This window comes from Labrus mixtus, chromosome 16 (genome assembly GCF_963584025.1).
Source record: "Labrus mixtus chromosome 16, fLabMix1.1, whole genome shotgun sequence".
Lineage (NCBI taxonomy): Eukaryota > Metazoa > Chordata > Actinopteri > Labriformes > Labridae > Labrus > Labrus mixtus.
In genome coordinates this window covers 21557949-21580843 of record NC_083627.1, presented here as the reverse complement: position 1 = coordinate 21580843, position 22895 = coordinate 21557949, and the positions used below count along the sequence as shown (strand labels likewise).

At 41.1% G+C, this 22895-nt stretch overlaps 1 protein-coding gene across 4 annotated transcripts; it reads right to left on the bottom strand.

Moving 5' to 3' along the window:
* Positions 1–673: 673 nt before the first annotated feature.
* cgnb (cingulin b) lies at positions 674–21422 on the bottom strand. 4 transcript variants are annotated; one of them, XM_061059817.1, is made up of 21 exons: positions 21275–21422; positions 16044–17152; positions 15856–15950; positions 15680–15749; positions 11408–11505; positions 10891–11023; positions 10571–10783; positions 8707–8834; positions 7877–7903; positions 7229–7349; positions 6783–6995; positions 6320–6415; positions 5584–5841; positions 5322–5492; positions 4936–5097; positions 4632–4721; positions 4424–4507; positions 4193–4314; positions 3935–4043; positions 2843–3006; positions 674–1941 (listed from the first exon to the last, which is right to left on the bottom strand). In XM_061059817.1, exons 2-21 carry the CDS (start codon positions 17121–17123, stop codon positions 1806–1808), a joined length of 3570 nt encoding a protein of 1189 aa, XP_060915800.1. In that variant the 5' UTR covers positions 17124–17152; positions 21275–21422; the 3' UTR covers positions 674–1805. The 4 variants fall into 4 exon arrangements, with proteins under 4 accessions (XP_060915800.1, XP_060915802.1, XP_060915801.1 ...); XM_061059819.1 differs by having other exon boundaries at positions 10580–10783; XM_061059818.1 differs by lacking the exon at positions 21275–21422 and adding an exon at positions 20433–21219.
* Between the last annotated feature and the right edge of the window lie 1473 nt (positions 21423–22895).

The window sequence follows — 22895 nt, the reverse complement described above, 5'->3', positions numbered from 1 at the left end:
ATGGTTCATGTGTCCAAAAACCCCTAGAGGGTAAGAATAAAAACACTTAACTGAATCATCCCAAGAAAATCTCTGTTTCAGAACAAATCCAATTTACTTTGAAGCCTTTGAAGAAGTTAGAAAAGTTTGACATTACCATTTCATTTACTCACAGCATACTAGATTACATTTTTAGAGTATTGTTGATTATTTGTTAAACTTAAGCGTTGTAAATATTCATGCACCGCACAGCAGTGACTAGGAGGGAGAAGCCACTTTTCCTCCTGTTTTTATGTTAGCACATTAGGAAAGACTAGGATGTTGCTAGTCGTTTTGTTTATTGTTTTCGGGTCATTTCTCTGCTTTAAAAATAAATAAATTGCTCTGTTAAGTCTAAAGTCGACCTGGGCTACTGGTTTTCTTGGGAGTGGGAAGAGTGGGGGTCACTTATCATGTTGTATCTTGGGTCCCCTAAACAGAGAATATAACACCTTGCCTAAAATTTAAAATACTGTTTATACGTTTATTCTATTGGGGTATTGGGTGGTCAGTCCCACTTGCCCCCAATACAACATGACGAGCTCAGACAGAAAAAATAATCTTAACCTTTTTCTTTTTTAAGTTTGGCCAAAGACTTTCGTTCCTAGTGTCTTATATCGAACATCAACAATAAATGCTTTAAGGCACAGACAAATACAATATACCTCTCTTTATTGTACATCAAAATGTGCGTAGAATATGTTTCATTATTGGAAATCTGCCAAAGATTTAACCGCTCTTCAATTTAAAAAGTGACGTGTTTCAAATGTTAAAATCATCAAAAGTCAACCAGGGATCATGATCAACATTCATCAAAGTGATCACTGCAACAAAGAGAAATGTGGAGCGCTTCCAAAGCTAAGCTAATGACTCTTTCCATAGGAATGTACAGGAGATACAGAGTGTATAAAATACCATGTTTAAACATTACAGCAGCAGCATTTAGTCAGAAGACATGCGGAGACAACATGAAGAGAAAATAAAGACAACTCTTATTATTAAGGCGTTTGGAGGGAAAACATGCACATGTATCAAGCTGAGTAAAGAGATTTAGCAAAGCACAGGAGAAAAAATTGGGGTTGGAGTAGAAAATGTTTGATGGGGAAGGTTCATGTCTGAGGATGCTCAGTGCTACCGTACACACATTTGATTGTCTCAAGTAGCTAGTATGCACAGCTAATACAGTGTTAGGCTCACTTTGAAAGGCCCACCGTTGTCATACTCAAAGATAAAAAACAAAAGATAACATCACTTCAATACACAAAGAAACACTTTGAGCTGCAAACGTCACTGACAGATTTAACTTATCATGCATGAGCAAACAGGTATAAGACTTTCATTTTTGGTTTGAAGTAGTTTGTATTTGTCTTCTGCATGACCCATAAACCATGCAACGGTAACCTGCTACCACAGTGGTGTATTGTTAATGTAGTATTTAATGCACAGAACACACAGCAACAAGCCTTTTTAAAAGGAGGATTCCAGTTCAAACGTGTGACTGTAAATGTTCTTTCAACAGAAGAAGAAAAACTGGAGATTTCAAGACTGATAACACATGTTGTAATCACAGCTGAAGGCTCAAAAATGCAAATTTCATCATCCTGACAACCTGTCTCTGTAGGACTGCTGTACTAAAAATAAAACCGGCAACAACTCCGAGGCAAACTTATAGTGCATGGCAACTGAGTTCTTCACGCAGGCGAGTCCATCCTGACGCCCTGAGTTCCTTTTCTAACCAAATCATTCGAACATTGGAGAGGAGATACATTCTTTTCATGGATCTTCCTTCAGCAGTTGCTGGTCTGTAGGTGGCTCTCGGTAAGGATGGAGGTGATGTTGGTGTCATAGAAACCTTCCTCATCCTCGGAGCTCAGAGTGATGGAGCCCAGAGCTGAGCGGTGTGGCTGGTGCTGAGACTTCCTCCTAAGATAAAAAAAAAAAATCAAAAATAACTCAGTTCCTCTATTTTAAAACATTGCTGCACAGTGAATGTTGCTTGTGTTCAGTTAGTTGCTATAGAGTGCCACCTAGTGTCAGAAAGACACATGGCGTTGGAAAGATAACAGTAAAATGCTCAAATATAAGAAGACTTTTGAGACATTCTTTTTTTAGATTTGGGGACAATTAACACTCTTCCAATCATTGTCATTATCCTCCAATGACATGCTTTGGGTGTGCTTAGCCTAAATGTTGTCATACTACTGTGTGTTTCTGCTCCATCATTGATCTGGAGGGAAATATTTAATGGTTAAACAACATATTGGAAAAGTCATTAGCTACCTAAAGACGACGCTAACATTAGCATTTAACCACTTGCTAGCTACACTCCGTGTAGTGTTTCACTATAAAGTAAGAAAATAAAGATTAATTGTGAAGGCGTGTCAGAAAAATACTTTTAGGAAGAATTTTTGGTTAACTCAATTGAATTGTTTTTGGAAGCATTACTGGAGCTTTCCTATTGTATCATATTAATCATATTAATAATATATTAATGTATATTATTATTAAACAATGGCATTAGTGAGGAAGTGGTTTAAATGCTAACATTAGATGTAGTGTTACTGTGTGTAAATGTGTTACTAACTATGCTATTTCATCTTGTAATAGGTAACTGTGTCCATCATAGTATAACTATCAGTTGTAGTTGTTTGTTGTTCATTAACATAGAAGGTTAAAATGTAAATGATTTGTTATATTACTGAAAATCATTCAACCTAAAAAACACAGCAGCACAATGTTATGATAGCATTGGGCTTCCCCCCCTAAGAGTGATGTCAAAACAAAATGGCCTCTGCATAAATGTGTTAGATAACTGAAGTCTTACCTTAGTTCGGTCTCCAGGGCTGTCACTTTGGCATGTAGTGCCTCCTGGAGCTCCTGCTGCTCCTCCAGGTCCCTGAGGACCTTCCGGCGCACTCCTTCCAGACGCTCCACCTCTCCCTCGCTCTCGTCCACCTGCCGCTTCAAGGCCTTCACGCGCAGAGACAGCTGGGGTCGGAGACAGGGAGAGGCAGGGGGTTAGAGGGGATCACAGGAGGTCAGACATAGGCCATGGGGGAACATGAAGCAGAAAGGACTTCTCAGGGGGTTGACTAGTGTGCAGGTTTTTTTTGGGTGGGGGGAGGATAGTTACAGCTACAATAAAAAAGGTTGAAGCAGAAGGAAGATGAGAGAGGAAGGCAGGTCAGGGTGTATTCTGATGAATAAGTAGGGTTGGGTCGGGAGCAGTTCAGATGATATTATTTATTCGCAGATCAAACCTTATCAATAAATAATTCTGTCTTTATAAATAGAAAACTATGTTGAGCAGGTACATTTTGTACAGTCAGGAAACATTAGCTAACTGTGGGAAAATATTCTATCAAATAGTTGTGTTTAACTGCTTTACAATCTAAATAATAGTTAAGAATAAAACATTTTTATAAATGAAGATTGAAAATGCTCATGTAAGTATGACAAGTAAGCAGCCACAGTCAACAGCTGGTTAGCTTAGCCTAGCTAAAAAACTAGCTAGAGTAGTATAACACAAGGTATAAAGTGTTTATAAGTGAGCTTTGAAGGTGTTATAAGGTGGATTTGTTGCCTTTGGACAGAACCAGGCTAACTGTTTACCCCTGTTTCAGTCTTTAAGTCTAGTTTAAGCTAACTGGCTGTTAGCTGTAGCATTGAATGTAAATCAAGTACTTTGTAGTGAATGAGTACATTTGCTTTCAACTGTTTTTTGTTTTTTTTAAGTACACACTTTACATGTGACATGAAACATACACAGAGGCTTATTGATCTTGTCATTTAACTCATCATGAAAGCAGATACAGGTTGAACTTTGCCTTTAATTGGAAAGATCCAGTTTGAGTGTTCGCAGAAAACAATACAACAAACCCATTAAGACAAATTGTATGCAAATCTGTATATTTACCTGATCTCTCTGTTCAACATGCTGGGTTCTCTCCTGGTCTAATGTGGCGTTAAGTTCTTTAAGTTTCCTCTCTGTTCGTCGCTGTGATGCCTGGATGCTGGCCTTCTCTCTGTATGGAAAAAAAACCTCAGCACTCAAACAACATAAAAGCACCTTTCAAAGTCTGTGAGTTAGTCTTAAGACTAGTTATGTTATGATTTGATAATGGCTGGGTCCTCCATGTGTTTTTTTTCTTTGACCTGTCAGGTGTGTTCTTACCTTTCCTCACTGCGTAGTCTCTCCTCCAACCCCTGAATTTTGCTTTCCAGCAGGGTTGTCGATCCTGCTGAGGGCCGAGTCTGTCCCTCCAAGTCTGCTACTCGAGACTTCAACTCTTTCAGCTAGGGATGGGAAATAGATTTAAATGAACTACTGACTGCAAAAAAACATATTATGACTTTATTTTTTAAATATGTGCACATGTGAAGGCACTGAATTAATGAACGGTACCTGTCTTTCAAGTGCACTCTTGTCCATTTCCAGATCATGCCTTGCTGAACGCTCTTGCATCAGCTCTGACCGCAGCTGGTCCACCTGACAGGTGGAAGTGAGAAAGGAGACAGGCGTTAAGAGGCAGTGTAAGTAGAGCTGTTATCAGATGTATGTAGAAATTCCTGCTGCTAATTTGCATGAGTATGCAAATATTTATATCTGGCACCTGATCTCTGCTACGTGTGATACGGTCATTCAGAAGCTCCACACTGCTCCTCTCTTCGTCTAGTTCAATCTCCAGCATCTTCATTTTATCCTTTAAAAAATATTCACACATAAATAGACAAATACACAGTGTAACATTTTCATTTTCTTAGCTCAGTCCATCTATACTCAAAGCAACTTGATCACCCCATTGCTAAAACATTAAGACTCCCGGACTCAATTTGCTGACACATCGCATATTCCCAGTTTACTCCCATGCAACTTAAGATTCCCCAGTTCATGAGCTTTGACCTCGCAGCCCTCACCTCCAGGCCTCTAATTTCTCGTGTGCGGTCAGTGTAGGTGCTCTTCTCTGATTCTAGTTCACTCTCAAAGTGTTTGAGACGGTTGTTGAGGAGGTCTCTCTCCAACTGCGCACTGTCTCTCTCCTCGCTGCAAACCAGCAGATCCTTCTTCAGGCGTGAAACCTGTAAACAAGATGGAAAAGACAAGATGGTCTGTAAAAAGAAAAGCATATTGGGCTAATATTTTTGTAAAATTTAGCCCTAATTATCCAGGATCCAGTCTTCCACATAACTTAAAAATGATAAATCAGATTCTTAAAGATGTTTAAGAACATCAGGTTTTGTTATGCTCTTGCCGGTTCCTTCTCTTTCTTATCCTTTTCTATTTTTAAGCCATTAGTCCTCACCTCCTCCTGCTGGGCCTTGAGGTTGCTCTGAGCTCTCTGCAGCTCAGCCAGTCTGTCCTTGCTGTTTCGCTGAGCTTCCAGCAGGTCCTTCCTCGAGCGCTCCCTGTAGTCATCAAGCTGTGTTTGCAGGGTGACTACAGACTGACGAGAATCTCCCATCATCACCTCCATCTGACAGTGGAGAGAAAGGGGGTTGTGGATTGGATGATCTCTATGAGTCAGCTAAGACAACGCTCTAACTTAAACACAGCCACACACACACCTCTTTGCTGATCTTCTCCAGCGCTCGGTCCAGCAGCCTCTTCTGCTCCTCCAGGTCGCTCTTCCCCCTCCTGAGGGCGTCCCTCTCCAGGTCTCTGTCCTCCAGCCTCCGGGTCAGCTCGTCCCTCTCTTTAGTCAGCCAGGTGGCTCCTCTCTTCGCCTCCTCCAGCTGAGTCTTCAGGGAGCGGTTCTCGTCCTCCAAAGCTTCGACCGCCTCCTCGGTGTCCGAGCTGTGGGGCACGCTGGGCTGAAGCCGTGTCTGGAGAACGAGAGCGTAACCAAAGATAAACATTGGTCACAAAGCAGCTTTTATACTCATCAAGCGTTTTACTTGGTACCATTGCCATATGTTTATTTCACAGCTTTGCATCTACACTGATGAGGCTTTTACTTTACATCAACAACAACAAGATTACAGCTCTTAAACCTTCTGGAAGATGTTGCTCTTCCAACACACGGAACAACAAATGCACATCGTATACAAATGTATCTCTCAGGGATTATTTCCTTGGGCTTACATGTTTGAGTTTTTCTTTTTAATTTACTTCCCATCTCTGGGGGTTTGAAATAGATTTTGTGTGGGAGGTTATTTTCTTTTGTTCTGATACAGTACGTCTGTTTTTCTAATTTTGCATGCATGCCAGTGTGTGTGTGTGTGTGTGTGTGTGTGTGTGTGTGTGTGTGTGTGTGTGTGTGTGTGTGTGTGCACATCTGTGTTTGTTGTTGTGATGTGGTACCATGCGAGCCAGCCTCTCTCTGAGTCGAGTGTTTGCTTCTTGCAGCTCCACGTTGGTGCCGTCCACCACGGTCTTTCCTGACGATGTAACTGATGACTATAGAGGGGAAGATTCAGAATTTATCAAGTGTGCCCCTTTTGTCTGCTGTTTTCATCTCTTCTTTTGAAATGTATTGTATAAGGAATTATGTATATGATATACTGTATATGATTCTCCTCTCCTGTATATTTGTGGGCTGTTGTTAAAACCACAACATCTTGTTTTTCCTTTATTGTAAGTGACAATATTTAAACATCAATAATAAAAAATTGATCACAAAAAAGAATGTATCAAGTGTGCAAACATCATCTCTCTAAAAGCTTTAATCCCTTAATATTATACATTTTATCCATTACAAATGGATTGTGTTTGGGCTTCATCTGCTTTTTTAAAAAAAAAACTGCTTTCAAGATGTCTGCCTCACCTCCTTCAACTTCTCGAGCGCCTTTTCCAGCTCATCTTTGTCTTTCTGCGACCGCTCCTTCAACGTGCTGATCTCAGACAGCAGCTCGGCCTCTTTCCCTTCGCTCGATCTCTTCAGGGCTTCAAGTGCCTCTCTCTTCTCCTCCAACTGGCTCTTTTGTTTGTCCAGATCGGTGCGAGCCCTCTTCAGATCATCATGGCAACGCCTGAGCTCCTAGGGATAAGTAATCAGCGATGAATATTGTGGGTGTGAGTAACGCATAACAATGTGTTGATAGGGAGTAGGGGGGTTTGTGAGGGTGCATTTGTTGTGTGCATGCAGGGGAAAAAATGAATGAAATTATCGGGACTTAAAAACACAAAACACTGTAAAACAGAGGAGATGAGCAGCTGCTTTTCACCCACACAAACCAGCTTAATCTGCCTCCTGCCTGACATGTGAATTACCTCGGCGAAAGAGCCGTTATCAGCAGACGCAGGCATCTGTTTCTTCATGCTGAGCAGTGAGTCCTGAAGATCCTTCAGCTCGCTCTCAAAATCGTCTTTCTCCAGACGGGATTTCAGCAGCCTGTGGACAGAGGGGCCACGTTAAAGAACACACAGTTGAAACAGAAAAGCTCTACAAGCTGCACACACACTCACTGCAAGGCCATCATAACACACCAAACACAGCACTAACACATCAAGCACAAGGGAGTCAAACTACTGCACTCAACCATTAAGAATCATCACCATCTGTCTGTTGTTAACAAGGACTTTCACAGTGGGAGTGTAGCTGTTAATATGTTTCAAGTTATGTTTATAGAATCAAAGACAATGATGCATCAACATAGTTCATTAAACACAATCAATGAAATCAAGTGAATTTTCTGATGGTTGATTGGCTTAGAGGACTGACATTATTGGGTTTGGATTTCCATAAGTAAGAGTTCACAGATCTAATGAACGAAAGAGAATTCATCAGATCCGAAATCCACTCTGACATTTGAGATTTCGGAGTGAATTTCAGGGAAAGTATCTGAGAGCTGCTGATTGAAAAACTAGTCTAAAGCTACTCAAACCCAAAAAAACAGTGAGATTGATTTTCTCCCTCACATTTGCCCGCCGACTCGCTTCCTGCTCCTGCCAAATGAGAGAGTCAAGTGAAAGAGTGCATGCATTAAAAATAACTCAAGAGAAATGTCATACTGCGTGTCTTAAAAAAAAAAAAAAAAACCCAGGAAGTTCAGGGAATCCACACAGATTCAAGTTAACAGACGTTACAGTTGTCGGCATGTAAATTCTTTGATCTGACTTTCCTACATGTAAAACATATTGAATATGACAGAGAGGGTTTGATGCTTTCTGAGGCTGATGTGTTACAACTGGAACATTCAAAAGAACAAAGAGAAGCTGTGAATATAAACCTGTTTCATGAGATACAGTAACCCTGCTGCCCCGTGTGTTCCTCTTTGACAGTTTTACAATAAATGGTCTCGAACCCTTTTTACTTAAATTCAGCTTTTTTTATTATTATTTTTTTTTTTTTCATGTGAGCTTAGAAACAAAGGCTTCTTTCAAAGAAACATTGATTTTCCCACGTAGTCATGGTCTTTGAACGTTGCTTCCTGCTTCAACTGTTTATAAACCTTTTGAAGTTCAACACTTAAATAATACGGTATGTGTTTCCCTGGCTAATAAATTATTTGTGTTTTTAGAGAAGCTTCTGATGTGAGAAGTAAAAATACAAAAACTCACAAAATGCAACAGAAATGTAGCTTTGTCTGCACAAAAACAAAAAATATTCGTCTTGTTATTTTGGGAGATATCATGTAATTAATCCGACAGAGCAGTCTAAAATGTTTGGCAGTAGTTGATATTCATTATTGGCCATCATCTGTCTTTGTTCTTTAGATGATAACAACATGTATAGTAATAGTACTGACTCCTTTGTGGTGGCTTCCAGCTGCGTCTTCCACTTCTCTCCCTGGTCTCTGCAGCTCTCCAGCTCCTCCTCCAGAGTAAAGATGGAGGCGTTCACCCTGTCCCTCTCTTCCTCTATCTGCTCCTGGGTCTGAAACACAAACACACAAGATACATATATTATACTGTATCATGAGAGTGAGCCGCTTTATTCCTCATACTCAATCACCTTGTCAATTTAACATGAAGGAGTTCACAAACCAAACTCTGCTCTATTTTACTTTGAGTTCAGTTACTTTATAATCAAAGGAGAACAGCAGATTTTGCTTATAACTTCATCTGCGGTTTTTTAGCCTCTAAAAAAATGATTCCATGTAAGAAATACCACCATATAATATAAGAAAGAGTAGAGCTAGATACAGTCACCCCAAAAAAGCGATTCTACTACTTTAATCCTCCTGCCGCCAAATAAATCACCACATCAAACGTAGCTGCCAACCTGTCTGCTTATCTCCTGCTCTCTGGCTGCATGATACTTTTATTCCTGACACCGCTGCTACTGTTTCCAAATTCTGCATAATGATCTATTCCTGTATATACCGATACGCTTCACAATTCCTCTACACCTCAATTTCCTTCAGACCACATCCTACCGTCTGCGCGAGTGGTGAAACTCTTCAATAGAGCCGAAAAAGTTTTTGCAATCACAAGAAGCAAAATTCTCTTTTTCTGAGTGTGCACACAGGAGCTTAGGCTGACCTGATGATACCCTGACTCAGTGTTTGAACACTCGCTGCATACGTACACATTAAACTGAATGACAAGACAAGGCCGGGGTGCATAATGGGGCGAGTGCAACATCAAAGCAAAATTAAATATCGCTTAATAAAGCATGCAGGGTGCACAAACTGCCTGACAGGTAGGACCTGACTGTTCCACTGCTACACTCGTACTGAGCATTTTATTTTGTTATCTTACCAATGACTTTGATGTCATTTAAAAAAAATATTAAAATTATAGCACCCAGAGTCTGAGAAACCACACTGTTATTGCTTCATTTCAGGTTTAAAAGCCTCACAGGAAAATGAAAAAAATGAAAATGTGTTTTACTTAAAAGTTTACTTTCAGCTAAAGTATTGAAGAGCAAATTGTTGAACAAACACATTCTCCAAACGGTCATTTGCTTGCATCCACCTTCTCCATTGATAAAGTGAGTTCATGCAGGTTCTCTTGGGGTTAATTCATGATCTGCAGCATCTGTTTATAAGACGTTCTGTAGTAAAAGTCTTGATAAAATGACAGAAAGGCGGGGATGGATTTTGTAAACATAACAGAGCTGTAAGGCTGTGTTAGCAGTGTTTGCGTTGCTCTTTGAATCGTTCTTTTTTGTATCTCCAGTGTTTGTTCAGTGACATCAGGGGCACTAAAGCAACATTTTTTTGTTTTATTGAACAGGCTGTGAATGGCGGGCTGCACAGTAGAGCTGTAGCCTCACAGTAGAAAGGTCCACATCGGATGTGGACTTTCTGTTTGTCTGTTCTCCCTGTGAACGCTTTGTTTCTCTCTGGGTATTCCGGCTTCCTCCAACAGTCCAAGGACATGCTCGTTAGGTTAACTGGTGACTCTAAACTGCCCGTAGTGTGAGACGTGCAAGCAAGCAAATCTGTCTATCTCTAAATATCAGCCCTGTGACTGGCTGGAGTCCAGTCCAGGGTGGGTCCTAGAGATTTAAATAGATGAATTCCTACTTTTTGTTTTATGTTCAATGGACTACTAATTGTCAAAAAAATGTTTAACTACTCCAAAACTTGAACTTGAACTTATAGGTTTCCACTCAAAGTAAAGTTTTGCACAGTTGCAGAAAATGGAAAGGATAGTTCCCGCCACCTGTGTGACCTGCTCCATGGTCGTCCTTAGGTCATCCATGTCGTGGCTGTACTGCTCCCTAAGAGCCTCCATCTCTTTGTCATGGCACTCCACCTCCTCCTTCAGCGCCCCTTTAAGAGCCGTGAGCTCCCGCTCGCGCTGCCGGAGAGTCTCCTCCTGACGCTGACGCAGCATGGCTGCTTCGGCCAGGTCGGCCTGCAGAGCCCTCACATCCTGCAGAAAAAGAAGACGTAAAGTCAGATATATAGACGAGGAGAAATGGGGGAATGTTTTTAATATATGTGTGGTGTGTGTGTGTGTGTGTGTGTGTGTGTGTGTACCGTCTTCAGCAAGTCTGAGTGAGGTGAGTTTTCTTCAACCCTCCTCAGCTCCTCCTGAAGCTCGGCAAGCTGATCTTCTTGTAGACGAAGGCGAGACTCCACAACCTCTCTGGCCATACGCTCCTCGGCCAGTCTACACACACACACACACACACACACACACACACACACACACACACACACACACACACACACACACACACACACACACACACACACACACACACACACACACACACACACACACACACACACACACACACACACACACACACACACACACACACACACACACACACACACACACACACACACACACACACACACACACACACACACACACACACACACACACACACGATCAATATTGCAAACTCATCAACAAGCCCATCAATCAAGTGATACTGAATGATCCTTTGACTGAAGCCACAGAAGAATTAACACAAAGATTATTGTTCCCTGTTAAGTGCGCACACTGTTCATGCTTAGACAAACACACACACACACACACACTTACTCATCATGGGCCAGCTGCAGATTTTTCTTGCAGCGACTCAGTTGTTCCTGAAGTTCCTCAAGGTTCCCCTTTTTAAAGCTCCCATCCGATCCTCCTTTCTGCACGAAAGACACGCGCACGTGCATGCGCGCACACACACACACACACAGAAATAAAGATGTGAGGGATTGAGGGTGAGACAGAGAGAAATAGGACACAATAAAGACATGGACAGGACGTCTGGAAACTTTTCCACAAAGTGTCAATGTCGACCTTGCAGAAACATTATTCGCTCTATCTTGTCTAAAACTTTAAAAGGAAAAAAAAAAATCCCTTACTTGGATTCCTTGCCCTACTTTCTGACAGTCAAAAAAATCTCGGGGAGAACAGGCCCCCCCTGCCAGTGAGCTCAGACATCGTCAGAAAAGACAATCTCCCCACGTTAACAAGTCCTCCTGACAGGCTGCAGGGGAGCAGAGCCGGAGCGACGTCGCCCACATCAGTGTGCCTTTTGACAAGCCTTTCTCTTACCCAAAAAGAAGCCATAAGAACAGTGTGCCCATGAATCTCCTCTCATCCTCCTACACAGTCATTAAAGGCACACGCACTCACACAAAAGGAGAGCGAGACAAAGCGAGGATCACGCACGCTTGTGATCCTTAGGGGACCTCATGTTTCTGTTTGTTATCAGTGATGGATTTTGAAGATGAATTTTGCACAAATTTGTTTCATTTTCCTCTTGTTCCCTGCAGGACAGTTTGTAGATAATCCCCATGTGGGACATTTCAGCTCCTTACAAAGAGATAATTAACAGATGACAACATCATTGAGAAGATGTATGAGTTCTTTTGAGCACTTTGAGTGCATTACATCAGCTTTATCGTTATGTGTATTAATCTTCTCCAATGAAAGACTCTCTGCTGCCCTACATTAGCAGTCTTAGCACAAATACTTGAGGATAAAGTAATTACATAATGCAAAGGAGATTCAATTAAAGCTTGATCTAAAAAAAACAGCTGATTTGGTCTTTATAGCCGCTAGTGTAGTAGTTCCCAACATGGGGGTTGGGACCCAAAAGGGGTCGCTAGATAAATATCCAAGGTCATGAGATGATTAAAGGAAAAGTCAAGAAAAAAAACACACGCCATGTTTTGGCAACTAACAGGTTAATTTTCAGGCATTTGTTTGTGCTTTTACCTTCAAGCACACAAAAGGAACGCAGTAAAGTGAGAGGAGAAGCTGGGTTGGGGATTTTCTACACTGCAAGCTACCTACCGCACGCTAGCACAAATTATCCAACGGTGTTTGGCAGCTACCTGTCCAACAGAGAGCAGACCATCTCTGCTTCTGTAGGTAAAAGCCAACACAAGGTTCAAGTTCTAATGTTAGAACAGGCTTTATCTGTATGGTGTTTCACTATGATTAAATATTTTCTCTTCTTTGTCGCTATCACAGAATTGAATCCACTCCATTGGCAGGGGGGAAGCACACCAGCTCCCCGCCCAGAAATGTCCCATGTCAACCAAAACAAACTAAAACATCAACATACAGGCTGATGACATGCTATCTGCAGACAGTGAAATAGTCTGGGTCTCCACACATGTAAGGAGACCCAGAAGTGATGATTGAGTGGCATTACTTTTGTATAAGTCTATATTTGATTTTTTAGGAGCTACTGACTATCTTTAATACAACATTGACTCAGAAGCCTAAAGTAGTTTTTCAAATCTAATTTCCGTTACATTTATAAGATAATTTGATGCATCTTGAAAACATTTGCATTTATTTAAATGTATCATTTAGCCTTGTCCAATAGCCATTTAAAACCAATCAAGTAAGACACTTGAAGATTTCTTTGTATAAATAATTTAATCCAACAAGTTTGATGATCCAAGTCGAAGAAAAGCTCCACCCCCTATGAAAAAAAAAATGAATGGGACCTTTACTATTTGTACTGGGAAAACCCAAAATAGCTATCCTTACTTGCAAATCTATGCAATCAGGCAACCTAAGAGGGAATAATCACTCTTTATATATGATGGTCACAGACAGTTAATGTGTTGGGCACAATAACTGCTTGTCAGAAGACATAGCAGTAGTTTAGTTTTGTTGTGCACAAAACAGTAAAATGTGTTTACTCTCTACACAAACCAGCATCTGATCCTCAATAAAGCAGAGGACAAACAGGTTGTCAGTGCATTAACTCAACAGTTCTCCCACTGACACATATTCAATGAAAAGCTGCGACACATGCACTTAGAAAGAGATATACACACTACTAGGGGAATTTGAATCCTGTATAACCCAGCACTCCCAAAATAACTGGGGAATAAAAGGCTAAGCATGTGTCAGTTGATTCATCAGGACATCGTTTTTTATCGCAAATGCCCCCAAAACAGTGTTTGGCAGAGCTGTTTACGACACACACTCCTCTGATACTTCCCTGATGTTGTGTTTTGGATCTAAATAGACAAAAAGAATGCTTTGGTTTGGAGCCAGAGTTGGAGAAGACATAGCCTCAAGCAAAATGAAAAAAAAATCTTGCAGTTTGATGTTGGCTGTGGATATTTAAGCAGCTTTTATCACTGCTGAAGAGCCTTAAATGACTTCTGTGAGAGAAATTGGCTGCTTCGTCTTTTAAAATGCACAGCATGGTAAACGCCTTGAAAAAAAAAAAAAAAAAAAAGGCAGAAATTTCAACAGGACCCGTCTAAGAAGGATCTGTCCCATCCGGCAAGACAACCCCCAGCTGGTGCAGGGTTCCAGTCCAACTCAATTATTGATGGTTCTCAATGACTGCACCCTCAACACACACTGAGCCCTCAACAGCCTTCCTCTGCAGGTGCATCGTTGCCAAGAGACAAGACGGGCAAATGATTCACAGGCTGCCGTAGTCACAAACACACTGCGGAGCGCATAACAAGGGGTCATACATAATAAAAATGCATGTAATATAAGGAGCTAATGACACGGAGGGATAACTTCTGTATGTAGATTTATGCAAAAGGTGCAAATGTAAAACAAGCGGTGTTCTCTTGCTCATAAAAAAACATTTTAATAAGGTGTCAAAGGGGGCAAAGATGGCACCACAAATGAAGGAGGCATACTCAGCAGGCTATGTAATACTGGCATGTTATGGTGCAGAAAGAGGCTCAAAGTGAATGAAAGAGAAACTTCATGTCCTCAGAAGAAGAGCACAGCCTGCCCACCATCTGTTAGCTCCATTACAAGAGCTGCTCGGCTGAGAAGATGTTCATCAGAAAACAATACGTCCAAACCTTTTGTCCGACACACAATGCAAAAAGATTATTGGATTATGAGCTATTTTCTATTTTTACAATGTCTTCAAGTACTGTATTTATGGAAACAGAACTATCCTGTTAAGCTTTTTGTCAAGTTGGAAGCTTTTAGTTTGGATGACAAATTTAAAAAAGTTAAAAACGACTTCATTGTGCCACTATAACTTTAAAAAGGAAATCATGCCTGTATGAGTTCAACTGCTATCACAGAAAGTTACATTGAAATACATTTTTACCAAGGTGTATCACGGTTCTAGTCCGTTATCAACATCCAGGTCATTTACCCAATATTGAAGTTCTATGTAAGAAGGGCCAGCTTCGCTAGCTTAGCTGCTACTGTAACAATTTGTACAGTTTGGATCAGTTAGCTAGCTGATTGGTCATTAGAAATAAAGCTAAAACCGGCTGCTGGTTAGCTTAGCTCAGATTAGCCTAGCGTTTTAGCTTGATTTCTAATGCCCTTCTAGTCAACTCCTTGCATAAAGACTTTCTGGAGGTAGATATAACTTAACTTTGGCAGATTAAGGCAGGGTGTTTCCCCTAATTAAAAAAAAAAGGTTTTTGCTAGGTTAGGCTAAGCTAACAGGCTAGTGGTGCTCAATATTTACAGTGTAATTAACACGTATCTTTCGACGAAGAAGGCTTTAAAAAAATGTATGTCGTATAAGGTTGAACTGTTTCTTTGATGGCCCCTCTCTAATCATAATGTTGCACCTCTGGTGAAATTCAAAATACAAGTCTGGAACATAAATGATTAACAGAAGACTTTAAATCGTGTGATTTATGTCTGGATCATCAATGCTAAATCTATTTGTTGATGAAGAATGTCAGAAACAGTTATACAGTCATACATCTGTTCCCAGTGTTAAGATTGAACAGTCTATACTGATGTTTGATTCTCTCCCGCTGAAGCTGAAGATGCATGTAAAACACCTCATATTTCCTGTATACTGTTAGAAATACTGGGTTTAGTGTTTATTTGCATTTTTCTTACCTTATAACGGCCCGTGGTGTCATAGACGAGGTTGACCTTTCTTTTGAGGGAAGCCTCACTCTCACTGGAGCTGATCAGGAAACAGTGAACAGAGGATTACACAGGAAACAAAACATATATATTTGAGTTAATATTTACTGTAGCCATCTTCTTTATAATGCTTGTAGTATATTTACCCATCTTTGAGGATGCTGTAAATAGCTTGCTTAACTTGAGCATCCTCTCCGCTGATGACTGCTGTGCTTTGACTCTGGCTCTTTGGAGGTATCTCCTGCAAATAGAAGGTAAACAAAGTAGGACAGAAAACAAAGAGGCAATTTAAAGCCTGCAAATAACTCATAATCTCATAATCACTGGTACTTACAGGCTTTTTTGCTACAGCTGGAGAGGTGTCCTTGGCAACAAAGTTGCCTGGTGACTTAAAGCTGGGCTTAGGGGCCTCAAGGGCTGTCACCTTGGCAACTGATGCAGTGCTCCTTCCCAGGCTAGATGATGTCATCAGGTTGTAGGAGGAAGACAAAGGCATGGCGTAGGGGTTTAGAGTTGGAGAGGGAGGGGAATCCTCAGGTTGAAGATCCTTTCTGGCATCGAGACTTCTGGACCTTCTGCGTTCATCAAACCGGAGACGCTGCCTTCCTCCAGAGCGGCCTCTCGTCTGCGGGGCGACGCCTGGTGTTCCACTGTTGAACTTACTGATGAGCTTGTTGATGGGAGCCAGCGAGTTTGTGTCGATCGCTGGGAGGGGCTCCTTAGAAGTTGGTGCTGGAGGTTTTGCCTCTACAGGGGGATCTGTTTTAGCACCTTGTTTCCCTAAAGATCCAGTGAGACCAGACCCAGTTTGTTTGAACCCTCTGGGTCCAACACCGTTTAAGTTGACTCGTTTAAGCCCCGCCTCGTTATACTCCTCCTTATCTGTCTTTTTCTCTGCTTCACCTGCTGTTCCTTTGAGTTCTACTTTCGACTTTTTCGCCTGCCCGTCTCTGCAGGCACCACCCTCCTCCTCCCCTTGTGTTCCTGCCTGACCATCCCCTGGAGGTCTTTTAAGAGGACTCCCAAAAATCTCCCTGTCCTCGTCCTCTGCTGCAGAAACAGGGGCGCGTGTAGTGTTCCCAGCAGGGCTGTAGGGGTTTGCTACTTCTACTGGTTCTTTGTTTAATTTTGGGAGGCTGTTGCTCGGCGATGGCGGCCCTGAGTTAGGGCTGGTGGTGTTTAGCTGAACCCCGTAAGAGTCACCTTTCTCTCCATCTTTAAGGACCACGTACGGATGCCCAGAAATTCCCTGAACCCGCACCGCCACCCCGTACTTATTGGAAGGAGGAGTTGCGGTGTTGGGTCCTTTAGACTTGTCAGCGTAGCCTCCGCCCGTGTCATGGAGGTCTTTGATGAAGCGGATCTGCACGCCGTAATCTACTAGAGGCTTCTTGTCGCTGGAGAGGCTGCTCATGTTGACTTCCTGGTTTCAGTGCGAGCAGCCTGAACAGACAGGGAAGGTAAACAGCAGAAATGCAAATCAGGTGAATCAGTGGAACAAGCTAGGAAAGCAATGAGAACACTGAACATGAAGGCACTGAGAAACCTGTCTGTTTATCAATCAATCAATCCATTTTGAATTATATAGCACCAAATCACAGTCATCTCACAATTTGACATGTAGCACAGCACTTGTAAACATTATTATCAGAGACCAAACTTTATCCACCAATCAGCAAGCACTTGGAAACAATAGCAAGGGAAACTCATTTGGTGGACAGCTATCTACCTCAACCAAAATAATCTGCTCGGTCCTTCTTAAACGTTGTGTTTTCAAGCTTAACAAATCCCTCAGATGCATCCTGTAACCCTGAGAGCTAACCTGCTTCTTGACAAGGTTCCTTGGCTCGTGTGTAAATGTCCAACTTCTTCCCATGGACTTGGGCTAACGTATCAGATTGCTGCGTGGTGTATCTTGATGAAGCTGACATATTTTCAGGTTCCATTCTGTCTCAGCCAGAGTGGATTGTGTTCTTGTTATGTCAATTATACCACTGGGGCACTAAGAAGTTCTTTGTACAGGTTGGGGCTCTCTCTCCCCCCCCCCTTCCCTCCCCCAGAGGGTGTGTTCAAAGAGTAGAGTAACAGACAGAGAGAGTCGGTTGCCCCACATTTACGGCGGCATTCTGTCTGTATTGATGTTTACATATAAAGATTATTAACCGAGACAAGACTCAAAAAGGTTTTTTTTATAACTTTGGCCATACCTTGTATTTCTTTATCTTTATATTTGGGTATTTGTTAAAACAATCTAACCATGCTTTTCAAAATAACTTGTGACTCAGCCAAGCATAACATTAAGTTCTTCAAATGTCTCTTTAAATGACCCTTAATCTTTTTTACTGCGTCAAATTTGAATACCACTGCAACTAGCATCTAAACCTTTAATATCTAATCCCTCATTGGCGGTGGACTCTTTCACTGTCAGAAAATCAACCACTATTTTCAAAAGGTATGGTTTCTATTTTCCGTATTTGTTATCAGATGTACCCACCACTATCAACCAAATAAATGATGTTTACCTGAACCTTTCAAATACTCATATTTAAGAGGATGAAATCAGTATATATATTGGATGGATTCAAATTAATTAAATCATTCCGTTGTCAAGTTAACAGTATAACCTCAACATGTCCACCTCATAAGCTCTGGATATGAGCTTTGGTGATGAGAAGGAGCATACTCGTCTTATTGTCCAGGCTCTGTGGACCATTAAACACAGGGGGCTATGTCAGGAATGGGCCTCCCCTCTCTCGCTCTCTCTGCCTTTTGCCAGAGTCTCCCGAGTCACCAGACTTCAGAGTCGAGTCACTCAGGCGTAGACTGTTTACTTTGAGCCATGCAGACACACACACACACACACACACACACACACACACACACACACACACACACACACACACACACACACACACACACACACACACACACACACACACACACACACACACACAGGCTCAAGCTTATGCACAAACACACACGTACACACGTGTGTGCACAAGCCTGCTGTGTATTCCTCCCGCCTGGTAGCAGGTAGTTTATCTAATGAGTATCGCTTCTCTTCGGTGGCTTGAAAGAACTAAAGTAATGTAGAATGATGTTAAAACAATGCTGCCACTGCTTTCATTTTATAACATGAAAAGAAAGTGTTGTTTCTCTAGTGTTTAAGCTCTACTGAAGCTGCCTTAACAGATCCAACCAGACCTCACACCACATTTCTCTCCGTCCCAGCCTTCAGCTCCCACAGATGCAAGTGAATTAAAAAGTAACTGACGGCTGGTTACAGTGTAACACAGAGCGCCTCGACTAGCAATGAGGTTTCGATTGGTGAATCAAAGTCAGCCTTTGTCTTCCCTTAAAAAAAAACATTCTTAGGATTCCAGACGTACTCTTTACACTCGGCATTGCGCGTGGTTTGCATTTGTATTAATAAGGACAGATTAAGAGGAAAGTGAGAACTAGGGCAGCGGTTACTGCAAAGCCTACAAACACATAGAGAGAAAAAGTGTCCACCCAGGCAGTTACTAAGTTAGCAGACTAATTAAAGGAGACGGACTAAAAATACTGCAGAAACTAAATTAATTCCCCAACAGAACAACAAGCAAGCAGGTCTGCTGACCACCATGCATACTGGACATCAAAAGGATGATCTGGTGGTTAGATTTGATAATTTAAAACTCACACAATCTGCTCTTATACTGTATGAACTCCTCCAGTCACACATAAAGCTTCTTGGGGTTCATTTCAACAAAAGGCTAAAGCTTTGATGTCGCACACGTTCAACAACCAGTAGCCGTGCACTGCTTCATGACAACTGCTTCACCTCTTCTGCCTCCTGTCACAAGGAATGGCTGTGTCAACAGACGAAGGAATGTCAACCAACGGGCTGATCTGCCACCACTCTTCCCCTTTCTCCTTACCCAGCAGGCATTCCTCCTTCCTCTCTTTTCCTCAGGCCTTAATCCTAAACTCTGCCTCCTAACACATGTCTGAGCTCCAACTTTCTCCCCCTTGTGTCGCTTTGCCTTTGGGTATCTGAAGGAGAAGATGAGCAGCTCTGACATAAGGCAGCAGTGTTGGATGAAGTTCATTTTTTTTCTAGGGCTATATTTGAAGGTTTAAACGACTGAAATGATTTCCCCTAATGCTTTAACAGAGAAGTAAACAATTGGGACAATATTAAATAATTCATTCACTTCTCAATACCAAAACGGAGTCTTCCTGCTTCCCGCCTTTAAGGGGTGATTTCATGCTTTTATCTGTTAAATATTGTTGTGATTTAGGGATGTTGGCTGCCAAAACAAAGTCGGGAAACATCAAATTGGGCTGTAAGAAAAGAAAAACAGTTTCTGAAATCAATTAATAAATCAGTTGTATTGTTGTTGTTGTTGTTGTAAGTCTGAAGAATAAATTGGTTTGACATGATATTAACTTCTACACACATGTGAAACAAACCCCTAATTAACACATTGGTTTGCTTTTTCATCATCTCAAGCCTGGAATAATAAATATGCATTTTGTCACACTATATAAACGTGTCACATTATGATTCCAATAAGGTCAATTATGATAAAAAAAAAAAAAAAAAAAACCTTTCATTTAGCTTAGATATTCCGTTTTCCAGCGAATACTGTACATTAAGGTAAGCTGCTCTGTCAACAGGTGTTGGTTCTGTTGTGTAAAATATCAACAGTCTCTCATCAGAGGTGTCCTAAGTGTTTACCTAAACATCTCAGAGAATGCTGAAAGTTTACCCCCGGAGCATAAACTTCATCCAAGGACTATTTCTGGGGGCAATTCACTCTAAATTCTACCAAAACAAATGATAGTTTAACAAAAAACAAACAACTTCCTACAGCGGCTGAGTGTGAACATAATGTTTGCCAGTGAGGCTTATCTTACTTGTCAGTGAGCCACGTAGCCTACATGTAACAAAGCCTGCCTTATGTTTCACGGCAGTAGTGAGATTATTTACACAGCTTGACCGATACATGAATGTCGCTTTTCATTTCGCTTATTTCACAGCAAAGTTAACCCCCTCCCGTCGCACCTGTCTGCTCCTGGATTAATTGCGTCACACCCACCTATCCGGTCAGTCAGTATCGGTGTGTGCGTCGAAACCACCACCGGCTTGTTTGCACGAGCCGATGAGCAACAAGGTAAACACACCAGCACACCTTTGCCCCCCAAGGAGACCCCGTCGCATCCTATTTGAAGCCTTTACCTGCTCGGCTATAATAACCCTTCATATCCTCTTTACGCAGCGCAGCCAGATCCAATTATAGCCAGCAGCGGACAGACACATACAAACACACAGTCTGTCTCCAAAACACACCGGAAAGCGAACATAAAGGCTTTTCTCTGATGCTTGTGTTAGGTTATTAACGAAAACAAGCAGTAGAAGACCGCCGCAAATTCTAACCTCAAATCCACAGGTGTCCATCGATGCTCGGCCAAATGATATAAAATGCCCGCTCAGCACAGGAGACTACAGTTCAGACACTCAGCACTTTCACCACAAATACAAAAGTAGAGAAAATACACATAAGCTGTGTAAAGACTTACTCTAGCCTACTGCACCTGCTTTAGATTATTCAAATCCGTAAATGTGCCTCCCCTCCTCGGAGTTTGTCTCCAGCAGCTGCAGCTCCGTTCACTGTCGGTGGGATGAGGAGATGTAACTCATCGGGAAATTTCTCCCCCCCCCCCCTCGCTACCAGAGCAACCTGTTGCCAGCACATCGGACAGTTCTCGTCCCGCCTCAGGACCGACTCCATTGGTGGGAGGCTCCCCGAGGAGGCGGGGCCTGCTGCGGGTTCGCTTTCATCTCTGACCTGTTTATATCCAGAGCTGTTAAAGAAAAGACTTTCTCAATGGTATTTAATGTAGGCTACAGAATCCCAGTCCCGCCAGTGTAATACAAACATTTTTATGTTATGCAGTCAGTGTAATGACACACTTTTCTGCAATAATTAATTATGACATCATTTACGCAAACATAATAACATACAGAGCTAGGCCAATCACAAAATAAGATGAAGGTATCTTGTATTGCCAGTCTCTGCCAAATGAGTCAGTGTCTATCTAGATATATATCCAAGTGTCTGAAGTAATGGATAAGTATCTCAAAAGTATGACTAAGAATCTCAAAAAGAATCACTTAATCACAATAATTAGTTTCTCAAACACATCATCTCAAATTAAGTCACATAAATAAATAACATCTCGATCAGTAATTTTAAAAAATATATATTCAGTCATTCTTTTGTTTGAAGACTTTAATAAGAAATGTTTGCCATTATTCTGAGATCATATTAATTGATGTTAAGTCATCATAAGACAATAAACATTTAGTTTGTTTAATCTTTTCCCCATATTGGCAGAGGGGCTTCCCTCATTATAATAAAAACATATACATGTTACAGCTAAGGCATCTCTAATTATATACTGGATAAGCATTTTTGTATTTAGTCATTTACTTTCAGTTTGTAAACTGTGGCCTACATGGCCATCAGAATGCACAGGACCAGAACGTTTGAGTATTATTGTTTTACTTTTAGTCATGGCCATTGTACTTAAATTTATACTTAATTAAACCTTTGTCACTTGTTTTGTAATCATGTAAACATTCTGCACTATAATGTAAATGATCTCTCTCAGACTAAGTTGTGGCATTAATACAGACCCTAACATGCAGTTATATTGTAAATATAAACATATATACATTACAGAATTCTTTGAAATGTTTTGGAAACACAATTATTTTGGGTTCCTAGCAAAACAAAGACAAAGCTTTGGGATGTGTTAAGTTTAACAGCATTTTTTTCAGAGGACTTTCATTAAAAAACAATCCTTTACTTATTCCTGAAAAGCTAATTATTATCTAGTTTATTATATAAACCTAATAACACCATTTGAGGTGCACCAACTGAACACTTCCTGTTTTACTTATAACTAGTAGCTGACTTTCTATTCCTTATAGGAAAATACGAGAACATAATTAAGAATTTAGACTTTCAAGTCAACAAAAAGATGATGAAACACCGTCAGAACTGATATTTCCTACATTAAATCTTTCAAAAAGAAAAGGAACTGATGTAAGATTTCTAATCCTTGTCAGATTCATTTCATAATAAACTGAGAACAGCAGCAAAATTAAGTCACTGATGACCATTTAAATGTATAT

Bases quoted from the DNA above. Each gene is read 5' to 3' on its own strand.
- cgnb (XM_061059817.1), bottom strand. From the start codon at position 17,123: ATGAGCAGCCTCTCCAGCGACAAGAAGCCTCTAGTAGATTACGGCGTG. The intron at 10,784-10,890 runs GTACACACACAC...CTTTTTCTGCAG, and splicing joins ACTCAGACTTGCTGAAGACG to GATGTGAGGGCTCTGCAGGC. The intron at 4,722-4,935 runs GTGAGGGCTGCG...TATTTTTTAAAG, and splicing joins GAGAAATTAGAGGCCTGGAG to GATAAAATGAAGATGCTGGA.